The sequence below is a fragment of the Anabrus simplex genome, chromosome 5 (assembly GCF_040414725.1).
Source record: "Anabrus simplex isolate iqAnaSimp1 chromosome 5, ASM4041472v1, whole genome shotgun sequence".
NCBI lineage: Eukaryota > Metazoa > Arthropoda > Insecta > Orthoptera > Tettigoniidae > Anabrus > Anabrus simplex.
The window spans coordinates 64,877,441-64,889,616 of record NC_090269.1 but is presented as its reverse complement, the minus strand read 5'-3'; the positions used below and the strand labels follow the sequence as shown (position 1 = coordinate 64,889,616).

Genomic DNA, 12,176 nt, shown 5'->3' with positions numbered 1-12,176 from the left:
ACAGATGGACATTATTTGAAACCATTATTCAAGAAAAAAGATGCTCATCTTTTACTATCTAATCTGACTTCGGTGTATTAACAGGACGAAAAACTCATTTTAAAGGAATTATTCAGCGGAGCGATATATTGGAGATTTGGAAACGAAGATTAGTTCCCGACTACACTCTATTTGGCAGAGATCAAGATTTAAACGCCGCGAGAGATTAATACAAGAAACAATAAGAGATAAGATATACTACTGTGGAACTACGTCACGCAGTGACGCAAGCCCTTGATGAAATTTGCCCGACACCGGTTAACATTGAAAGACACTTACGGACCAGTAAATTAAATGCATTTAAGCTGATAAAAGACGGCGGAAAGAAATTTATTTTCGAATCAGAATATACTGAATATAAGTCTTAGACAATTCTGGACTAGTTATTGATCTAACTGTTTTCCAGTAAAAACCTGTACAATCTGAGCAACGCAAGAGCTATAGTACTTGAAAAAATGTCAGCAATGAGTCAAACATTCTATCATTGTTCTGTTCCATACGCACGAGTCTTCATCATGGGTCTGTAAGGAAGCAAGGCGATGCTGCTTGGATCCTGACGAGGCGAGACGATGTTGGCTATCCCGGATGACCAGTGAGCGATGATGAGAAGCCACGATGTACCCAACCACTTGTGGAGGAACTAGATGACCAGTTCATAGTCTCAGATGACCGGAGAGGAGGAAACGCCGAGACCATCTTGAGCAAAGTTAAGTCCAATGTCCAAGTCGTTTTCGTAAGTAAGAAGATATTGTTTTCTTTATTTTGCTTAGTAATATTTATTGGTGCGAACACAGTGCGTAAACAAACATCTAGCTAAATTGATTGGAAGTAGGTACTCATCTGTACGAAACGTCAATTCCATTTGTAGGCGTGGTCACCAAGTGATGTTCGTTCGTAATGTTTTCCAGAGACATGCGTGAAGAGATCGCTAAAATTATTATTATTATTATTATCAGTGATGTGTAAGAATGAAGTAGGCATTTATATCTGCGTGTCATAAACTTAAGCAACGTCAAATTGTACGAGATCATGCATAGGATTTGTGTTATGAAGGAATGGCAGTAGACTATTCCAAGTTACGTTAAATTTGGTACTATGACTGTAGTAAATAAAGTAGGCATTTTAGTAATGTCGCGGCACGTTCATGTGCAAGCCAAGGTAATGAATTACGTGATAAAGTGGTAGTGTGGGTATATGAAATAAGAGTAATAATTATCGCGTCATGAATATGATATAGAGTTGTTGATGATGTATAATGGTTGTAGTTATTGTTTCTTCGAGAGAGAGTCATAGTTGCATGAAATAAGGTCTCGTGATTTCAAATGTTATAATGGAGAAGATCACTGATTTCTCGCCAATTCCACGCAATGATTTTAAGCCTACGCATTTTATCTAGCTCAGGACATGATCTCAGGACGTCGAGTGCAATGTTTCTTTATCCATATTAAGTTACTTGGAGAAGCAAATGTTTACTCTGGATAGTTTGGAGCCTTCACTGATCCGCTTAGGAAGATCTCGAGAACTCACTGAATAATTACACTTCTGTATGAATTTCAATCTATAGGCCGATCGCTGGTGACCTAGGGTTTCGAAGGAGAATCAATTTCTTTTAGCCGGAGATATTGTCATCCGACTAAGTAGATTTTCCATTGGTAGCATGTGTTGTTATAACCTTGTAGAACCAGAGTGATGACGTTTCTTGCCATTTCGTACGCACGTAGTTTATGTCAATAAGATAAGGTCATATTACCTTAAATTCATGAATTAAATCTTGTGAAGATGTTACTTATTGGATGATTACGACTTACAATGGACGTAGCTTAGCTCATGATGTGTAACATAAGGAAATATGAGTGTCTAAAAAAAAGCAACTAAATAGGCAGAGAGCAGTATTTAAGACGTAAAACGTATATGTGTGTACTTGTCAGAATAACGCAAGAAGAGTTTAGAATATCCTCATTGATAGTCTTAAAGCTACGGACAGTCAATCAGTCAGTTGAATTTTAAGTACTGTGATAGTTTTTTTTAGAATAAATATCAAGTGTTAGTTAACATAGTCTGATGCGATGTCCAAGGACGGTTGACTTAAACAAATAGAACTCCATTTCTTGACTGAAGAATGGCTCAGAAGGTCCACATGTGTTTCTTTATTTCTCAAAATAATACAACTAGAAGGACTATAAATAATAGTTGATAGGAGTTTTCTTTTCTTTTCTGTGGATGCATCCTATATTTTAAATGTAAATAATTTTCATGTTTTATTTTCTTGCCAAGAAGGCACTTGTAAATACTAGTAGCTGTATCCAATTTAATTTATTTAATCATCACCCGACTCGCTAGGTGAATTGAAAGAGAAGGATAGGGCATTCTATTTTTAAGAATCTTCCCACATGTGTCATGTCATTTACAATATTAATTGATGATTTCGGAGATGAATGAGTACTGTACTAAGAAAGGAAGCTATGTAAGCCGAGAGGACATTCAATCACTTAGGGTGAAGTGAAAAGACGTAATTTTTCCAACGTTATCGACGGATATGGATTACTAGGTCGACGATGAGTCAGTCAATACTAAGGTTACTTCATTAGCAAAATTTTGAACTAATCGCTTGAATATTTGATTTAATATTTAAATAAATTTTGTATGGTGAAACCTAAAAACTCTTTCTCTGTGTTCTTAGCATAAGGTTTAGTTGTAAGATTGTAGTAGTAGCGATCGACGACGATTTTCTTAAGAATTAATGAGAATGGTACCTAGCTAAATACGAGTAAGAGACGTCTTTCTGCGTTAGTTAGGGAATACCGTTGTTTGACCAGGTCGTTTTTCCGTTGCGGAACTCACACCCGTTGAACTCAGTCACCCGATTTATTGAAGTTAGAGCTAGTCTGGATCTCTTGTGTCCTTGCCTGGACGCGGGAACGGCGCATTATACAATACAAATGTCTGAGTTTTGCGTGAACCGAGTTCAGTTTCATCTCTGATCTAAGATCAAACGGTTTATACAATCGGCCCTTATAGTTTTCTTGGTAATCCCATTACTAAAATGCAGTCTACAAACATGAGAACAATCGGATGGAATCCATTCACTACCCTTGTTTGATCCTTGCTTTGATATAGTGTGAAGCAACTTTCTTTGAAGTTCTTTACTTGAGGGGATTTCATGAAACCTTATACCTGAAGAATTTGGATTCCCTTGCTTTGAGTTACAGAGAGGAACACAACAATTCACCATTCTACAGCCAGAAACATATGCATAAATACTCAAAGCAAACGTGCGGGAACTCAACAACGTTGGTACGGATATAAGCTGGGTGCATTAGCTGGTGCCCCTAGTAGAGGTTTGTGATACTGAGAGCTCACGCTAAGCTGTATGTTAACCGCATAGCATAGAGCAGACAGTATTATATATAGAGATTGAAACGGCGGTGATGCAAACATTCTTGGTTATATGTACATAGGTCATAACATAGAGAATCTGGCAATATAGCAAATTACAGATCACGCATCTTTAAAACATAGCTGTTACTGGATTGGTGAAGAGCATTACATGCAGTTATTTATTGCAAATGCACTTCCTAGGTTGCTTTGAAAAGTCTGAGGCCTTTGATGAATTTCTTTGAATCTTAAAATCAGAATACAGCACACTATCGAGTGTATCTGTAAGTAACTGCTAAATTTCTTCAGGGAACTTTTTATTATTTTGTCACCAGCTTTCAGGAAGTTGTCTTGTCTTATTTCAGCAGTCTGAAAAGCTTATACAAGAGTAGGGCAGACTGCATTGAACTTTTGACCTGTCTTAAGCAAAGGTGAGTGTATCGCTGTTGTACTTCTATTAGAGTATGTAAAATATTCCAGTAAATACTATTACTCCTCTGGTAAATTGACTTATCTTGCATTCCAACAATACCCTCAGTCCTCAAGGTGGTGGATTAAAAAGATTCTACTGTATTAAATTTATGGAATACTGAATTTCTATTGAATAAATTATGTTCTATATTACACAAACTATTTTTCTTTCAGTTTTTCCCACTTAAACCCACCTTTTCATGAGTCACAGGGGTTTCCTCCACATTGTGATGCCCATGAAGCCACTACTTCATTAGGTCTACAGGCCATGGTGGGCCCGACACAACTTTTGCACATTGGCCACATCTCTTTGTTATGTTGGGGGTGGATATGATCTGACCCAGCAAGGATATTGACTGCATGGACTGATTGTAGATGAATATTTAAATATCACAAAAAATATTATGATTCAAAGTGTTAGAATGCAATATTCCAATGGGGTTAGCTCAATTTCGGAAGGATCTTTCTGCAGTTCGCATGAGTCATGTTATTCAACTTTGGCTTGCTAACAAATACAAATCAAATTTTTGAATGACCTGTTCAAACTTCAGACAGAATTCAAAGTGTCTACGGTGAAGTGAAGCACTGAATATGGTCTAATTTGCTGCAACTCTCTCTACAGACTCCAGACTATCTATGGGACCTCATATTTAACACATGAGGTAATGTACTGAATATAGCTTAAGTAAAGGCCACTGTATGTTTTTATTTGTTTATATAATATTGTTGAAAATAGGTAGTTAGTTAGAACACATTATCAAAACAAAATGTTATGTTTCTGATAGTGCAAGAGAGTTATGCTACAGAAGAGAAGGGAGCACACATTGAGAAATGTAGTAAACAATGAATATAAAAGGGGAGGAATACGCTGAAATGATTTGGGCTTGTTAAATAGATGAAAAGAGAATACCAAAGCAAACTATGGAATTACAAATGAAAGGAAGGAGAGGCTGGAGAAGACCCAGATTATGGTGGATGGGCCTGATATTTGAACAGATACTGGTAATGGATGAAAAGTGGTGTAAATTGGAGAGAAATTACATTTGCTCAAATCCAGCTGCATTTTGATGATGATGATACACCCACTCACTCTGTAGGCTTCTGAGGGACGTGAAGTTCCCGTGCCGATCTCACAGTCTTCTTCCATCCTTTTCGATCTTGAGCCTGTTCTTCCCAGTTATCAATTTGGAGGGTCTGGCATACCTTGTTGATCTCTTTCTTCCAGGTGGTTCGGGATCTTCCTGAAGGTCTTTTCCCATTAATAGATCCCTTGTATAGATCTACTGGTGCTCTGTTATCCTGCATCCTCAGTACATGTCCAGCCTAGCACAGTCTGTTGGATTCTATCACATCAATTATAGTGTGGTGTTGAGAGAGTGTGTAAATCTCAGCTTTTTCTGCCAGCTTTGAGAGATAGGATCGAACCATGGGCCAAATATTTTTTTATAAACTTTATTCTCAAAGACTTGCAACTGCTGCTGCTCTTTCTTGGTTATACTCCATGTCTCGGAACCATACAGAAGTACTGGTCGAATGATTGTATTGTAGATAATCATTTTTGCATTCCTTGTTAAAAACTTAGAGCCTAATATAGGGCTCATAGAGTAAAATGCCTTATTTGCATTCTTAATTCTAGCTTGGTGTTCCTGTTGCCTTCGGTTTTGCTCATCGATTAATACACCAAGGAATTTAAACTCCTCTACTCTTTTAAATAGATACAAGTTGTCCGGGTTGAAGGTATAATAACATAAAATTGAATAACTTGAGAAATAATGGAGATATTTATTGGCGGTTTATTTCTACAATGAGCGTAACTCAAAATGTTTTCTATGTTCACTTGCAGTAACAGTGGTACCACATGCGCATGTGTGTAACTGCCTTGTTCGCGAGAAGCGTACCAGTAACCATGTGGACTCCACAAAAGAAGGTGTTCTATGTGCTTTCGCTCGCAGAGATAAAATCTGTTGCACTAGTACAATGTAGATTTCGGCGTGAGTATGGACTGTTACAAACTGATGATGTTCCCACTTATGTAACAATCATGAAATGGGACAGACGCCTTCGAGAATCTGGGACCTTGCTGTCGATGTCAGGCCGCCACGCCAAGCATGCAGTTTCAGAGGCTACTGTTGATTTAATCCACAAGTCCTTCAAGCGGAGCCCTCGTAAGTCAATTCAACAAGCAAGTAGGCAGTTACAGTTACCTTGTTCGACAGTACACGATGTCGTCCACAAAAGGTTGAGCCTACGGGCGTACAAACTGCAGCTTCATCAGAAAATCAAACCTCAGGACAGGCCACTACGGAAAGTATTTGCGGAGACAATTCCGGCAAAAATTGATGGAAACAAAGCATTCCTCGATTCGGTCTGTTTCTCGTACGAGGCTAGATTCCATATTTCTGGAACGGTAAAATACAAATACAACTGCCGCATATGGGGATCTGAACACCCCCCCCCCCCCCCACCCACCCCCACGTAGTGATAGAGTTGGAACGGGACTCTCCGAAAGTGAATGTGTGGTGTGGATTGTTGAAGGACAGGGTTATTAGCCCATTCTTCTTTGCGGAGCCTACAGTTAATGGAACACGTTACCTAGACATGTTGGAGCAGTGTGTTGTGCTACAACTTCCTCGTGAAGTGACATGATCTTTCAGCAAGATGGTGCACCATGCCATTATGCGGAAGTTGTGAGGGATTTCTTGAATCGTGAGTTCCCAGATCTCTGGATTGGGAGAGGTAGTCCATCAATTGCTTGGCCCCCTAGAAGCCCTGACATTACGCCGCTTGATTTTTTCCTGTGGGGGTTCGTCGAGAATCAAGTGTACCAGACACCAATTCATGATCTACCAGATCTGCGTCATCGCATTCGTGCAGCTATCGCAAATGTTACACCTACAATGCTGCAGAGCACTTGGAGAGAAGTGGAATACAGATTAGATGTCTGTTGCGCCACTAATGGTGTGCATATCAAGGTTTATTAGGTATGTAAACAAACATTTTGAGTTACCCTACCTGTAGAAACAATCTGCAAGTAAATATCTCCTCTACTTCTCATGTTATTAAATTTTATATTATTATACCTTTAACCTGGACACCTGTTATTTCCCAATCTACAAAGGCAATCTGTCAACTTCATCATGATTTGGACTTTGTACAACCATGTAATGTGTCTTTTATCATTTACCCATAAGCCAATTTTTGCTGCCATTTCCTCTAGTTCCACAGATACCTGCTTAATTTCTAATTCATTGCAACCAATAAGAACAATACCATCTGCATATGTAAGAACTTTATGCTGTCTCCCAAGTATGATGCCAGCAGGTACAAGAGCTAGTTTCCTGATAATCTTCTCCAGTGCAATGTTGAATAGAAGAGAAGATAGTGCATCCCTTTTGTCTCAGACCAGTTTTATTCTGGAAAGAACTTGATTTTCTGCCATTGAGCAAAACACAGCTAACATTACCATCAATACACAGTTTGCATATGTTAATTAATTTTATGGGAAAGCCAAACTCCATCATGATGTTCCACAGCCCTTCTCTATGGATTGAATCATTTGCCTAGAAGAAATCTATAAAGAGATAATGAACCAACTCCTTGTGTTCCCACATCTTATCATTAATAGTCTTAATTGCAAATATGATGTCTGTAGTAGATTTGTTACTAAGAAAACCATTCTGATAGTCCCCAATAATAATGATGATGATGACAACGACAACGACGACGACGACGACGATGATGATAATAATAATAATAAAGCGCCGGGTGAAGATTTGATAATAGCTGGATTGTGGAAGTTTGCTAGTGACAATGCAGTGGAAAAATTAACAGACATCATGCATGAAATCTGGAACACTGAAAGACTTCCAAGTGACTGGACATCTGCTCTAATCCACCCACTTCATAAGAAAGGCAACAAGTCAGATGTTAACAACTATCGTGGCATCTCCCTCCTACTTATAACCTACAAAATTCTCTTGAAAGCTCTTCAAATCAGGGCAGAAGAACAGCTAGATCCAGAGCTGGGTGATTACCAAGGAGGTTTCAGGAAAGGACGGTCATGTGTGGAGCAGATTATGAATCTGAAATCTGTCCTTTCATATCTTAAACTAAGGAGCAAGCCTTTTGTAGTAACGTTCATCGACTTTAAGAAGGCCTATGATTCAATTGATAGAACTACCCTACTTCAGATCTTAAAGGAATTTTGCTTGGACGGTAAAACAAGAGTGATCATCCAACAGACTCTCACTAACACCATCTCAAACGTGAAGTTTAGAGGAGAGGTTTCAGAGGCCTTTGAAATATGGACAGGAGTTAGGCAAGGAGATGGTCTCTCACCTCTGTTGTTCAACTGCGTTCTTGAGAAAGTGATCCGTGAATGGCTCAGAGAAATGAGTTATGAAGGAGTCGAAAGCGGAGTCAGACTAGGCCACAAGAACAAGAACCTTTCAATTGACTGTCTAGCATTTGCAGATGATCTCGCGATTTTCGCTGATTCCTTGGATGTGGCCACGAAACAGATCAACCAGCTTCAAACACAAGCTGCAAAGGCGGGCCTCCAAATCTCCTTTGAGAAAACGAAATTCATTACAAACATCAAACTGGCGCCAAGTGAGCTAGAAGGGACTCACGGAAAAGTCAAGCGAGTTGAAAAATTTAAGTATCTTGGTGAATGGATAGAACCTAACTTGTCCGAAAAAGAAGCCTTTTCTTCACGCATGAATAAAATGGAAATGGCTTACTATCTGACTAAAAATGTCTATAACAAAAGATCTATATCTCTGAATGCAAAAATCAAACACTATTGCACTGTTATCCGGCCAGAGGCTCTATATGCAGCGGAATGTCTCGCCATGAACAAAAAAGGCATGATGGAGAAATTGGAGGCCAAGGAAAGAAAGATTTTGAGAAAAATCTTAGGTCCAGTCAAAGACAACGGCGAGTTTAGGAGACGGCACAACCCAGAGTTGTACTCGCATGTGGAGAAAATAACTGATGTGATGCAAAAAAAGGAGGATTACTTTTTATGGACACATGGCCCGAATGAATTCAACACGGTTAATCAACCGCATTTTCACTTTCCTCCAAGAGAAAAAGGCAAAGGAGCCATGGTTCAATGAGGTACAAAAAGATCTGCAGGAGATTGGGATCTCATTTGAAGATATCCAGGAGTGTGTCCCACTTAAGAATAAACTCCAAGAACATCAGAGTTTCCTACCAAAGCCGAAGATGAAAACTGGAAAGGCATGGACGGAAGAACGAAAGGAGCAACACTGTATACAAATGGAGTAATGGACCAACATTAAAGCTCAAGGGAAACAGTTGAAATGACGTGGTCCTTAGTTGGCCGAAACGAAACAAGAGAGAAATAATAATAATAATAATAATAATAATAATAATAATAATAATAATAATAATAATAATAATAATAATAATAATAATAATAATAATAATAATCGTTTTATGTCCCATTACCTAATTTTACAGTCTTTCAAGGTGCCATAGTGCCAAAATTTTGTCCCATAAGACATTTTTAACATCAGTAAATCTACTGATGTGAGGCTGATGTATATCAGCACCTTCAAATATCACTGGACTGAGCTGAGATCGAACCTGCCGACTTAAGCTCAGAAGGTCAGCGTTCTACTACCTGAGCTACCCAGCCTGGCAAGAAGAAGAAGAAGAAGAAGAAGAAGAACCCCTGAAAGGGTGAAATTCATGTATCATATTACATTTGATGTCTCTCTCTGAATTGATAAAATGGAAATATAAATTTACCTATCATCCATGACTTCCCATGGGAAGAGTTCATGTGGAGGAGGATACCGACATTCGTCACAGCAAGTACAATGATGTGGATTACGCTGCTGCCGGTACAGATATCTGCAACGCATCTCTAGTTGTTCCCAGTACATCTTCTTCTTCTCGTGACTGGAAGAATGAAAGAAAATTAATTTACATAACATTTTATTTTATACAACACAAAATGCAAGTAACTTATGTGATTCTCTATATGTCTACTTTATATTATTCTTGATAATTCTTTAAGAGGTATTTACTTTGTTGTTATCACCACAGTCTGGAAACGAGGAAGAATATTGCAGAAGTGATGCAATATTGGGAAGTGACAGAAGAGGAATGGAAGAAGAGAAGAAGGGGAAAGCAGGTGGACTTTTGTGAGAGAATTAGATTAACTGTGGGCAACACATGGTTTGGGAAGAAGAACAGGAGGAAGATAACAAGATATAGTTGGAGCAACAGAAGGACAAAAAGAGTACCATAACTGACTACTTTTTGATAGAAAGAGAAAATCGTTGATAGTTGTTGGATGTAACAACCCTGCTAAAAGAAGCTTAAAGAAGCTTTGGTGGTAATCATGGAGTAGTGGTAGCAAATATGAAAGTGGGAAAAATAGTGAGAATGAAAGAAATCAGAGAGAAGGAAATAAATATGGCACTTAAAAAAGATATTCCCAAATAATTTGAAACTGTCATCCAGAACAGATGTGGAGAATGTAGAAGTGGAATGAGACATGTTCAAGAATGCGTTGTGCAGAGAGCGTATGTGGTAGAACATTGACAGGAATACAGAATAAGGAAATTCCATGATGATGGGTCAAGAGGCAAAGAAAGCATGGCAACTATGGAATAGAGACGAAAAAGGGAAAAGCAGAAGAAAATATCAGGAATCAGAATGAAGTGCAAGAAAGTGAAGTGAAGGAAAAAGAGGAAAACGTGGGAAGGATTTACACAGGAGTTAGAAGAGCTCATAGTGATAAAACAATACTACGTAGGTCAATCAAATATAAACAAGGATTTTTGTTCCTGAACATCAACGGTTGGTAGGCCCCGCGCTTCTGCTATGCTAAGGGGGGACCTTTAGGAGTGGGGAGAGTGTGCTGTTAGATATTTCCCGCCGTTTCGTCAGTAACGCTCACGATGTCAGAGCAACAGGTGCATCTCTCCACTGTGCAACATATAATTATAACATTTCTTGCTTGTGACGGAGTTACAGCGGCAGAAATTTGCCAGAGATTGACTGCACATTTCGGTGATCAAACATTGTCAAGGATGCGTGAGTTTACCTGGCATAAAAAGTTCAAGGAAGGACGAGAACGTGTGGAAAATCAGCAACCTGATCGCCGTCCTCGGACCAGCATTACAGATGAAAACATTTGTGCCGTTAAAGACATTACTGACAACAACAGTGACAGTATCAGAAATTGCAGAACAAGTCAGAATCAGTTACGGGAGCTATCAGGCAATCATCACAAACGACCTACAGTTGCGTAAAGTGTGTTCCAGATGGATTCCTCACCTTTTGACCAAAAATATGAAGTTGAGACATTTGGAAGTCTGTCAGAGGCTTACAGCAAGGTTTGATCATTCTCCTTACAGCCCAGACTTATCGCCCTGTGATTTTCATTTGTTCGGACCGCTTAAAGAAGCTCTAGGAGGGCAACGATTTGAACATGACGAGAGTGTGGAAGACTTCGTGCGCAACTGGCTGGTGACACGACCCTGTTCTTTTTACGATGAAGGCATCAAAAAGCTGCCCATATGCTGGGACTGATTGCAAACACATTCGTGGCCGCTCGGATATGGGTAACCGTTATCCCGGTACTGTAATACCTTGTTTACTTAACAGAGTACATTATCCAATTTAGATTATAATTTCAATTATTTCAATAATATTTCTGTGTGTGGGAGGGACACTACCAATGAACTTTTCACCTGCAGTGCCATTCTATGCAGTGTATGCGTCATGACAGGTAATGAAGTGGAATTGGGGAAGGAATGTTTTGTTCGGTTGAGGATATTCAATAACTTTCCTTCGACAGATAAATACGTTTTTGAACATTACTGGCAAAAATGTTGAGAGGTAAAATCTGTGTTATTCCTGTGTGAACAATTGCTGTACAACAGACCTAGTCAATGCACTAGCCCCTATTAGTGTGCTGTAACAAACATTGGTAGATATGGCATGGTTTGGAGTCAATTACTTTTGTCTTTTGCAGAATTCCATGAAATATTGCTGAGTACACAAGCCTGGCTGTTTAACTTCAACCTCTTTTATTCTTCTCTTATTCCACTATTCCTCTTCCTCTATTAATTTATCCTATCTTTTCTTTTCACCTAAAAAAAAAAATGCCACCTTCATTTCGGTTCTTCTCATTCAAATTTAACTCTTGCCTTGCGCTGACTTCGACTACTTCAATCACGACCTGAATTTTTTACATTTTAAAAAATAGAGCACTGTGCATATATGTTTTCATTTGTTTCCGGTATTGC

The 12,176-nt window shown here is 38.9% G+C and overlaps 1 protein-coding gene across 3 annotated transcripts in view; it reads right to left on the bottom strand.

The window, feature by feature from the left end:
* The window catches only part of LOC136874391 (protein bunched, class 2/F/G isoform), a 565,875-nt gene that overhangs the window by 18,085 nt on the left and 535,614 nt on the right, over positions 1-12,176 (bottom strand). For all 3 annotated transcript variants that reach the window (XM_067148028.2, XM_067148031.2, XM_067148029.2), the window contains exon 7: positions 9,664-9,816. In XM_067148028.2, the coding sequence (XP_067004129.2) occupies positions 9,664-9,816 (153 nt within the window). The remainder of the gene's footprint in view (positions 1-9,663; positions 9,817-12,176) is intronic.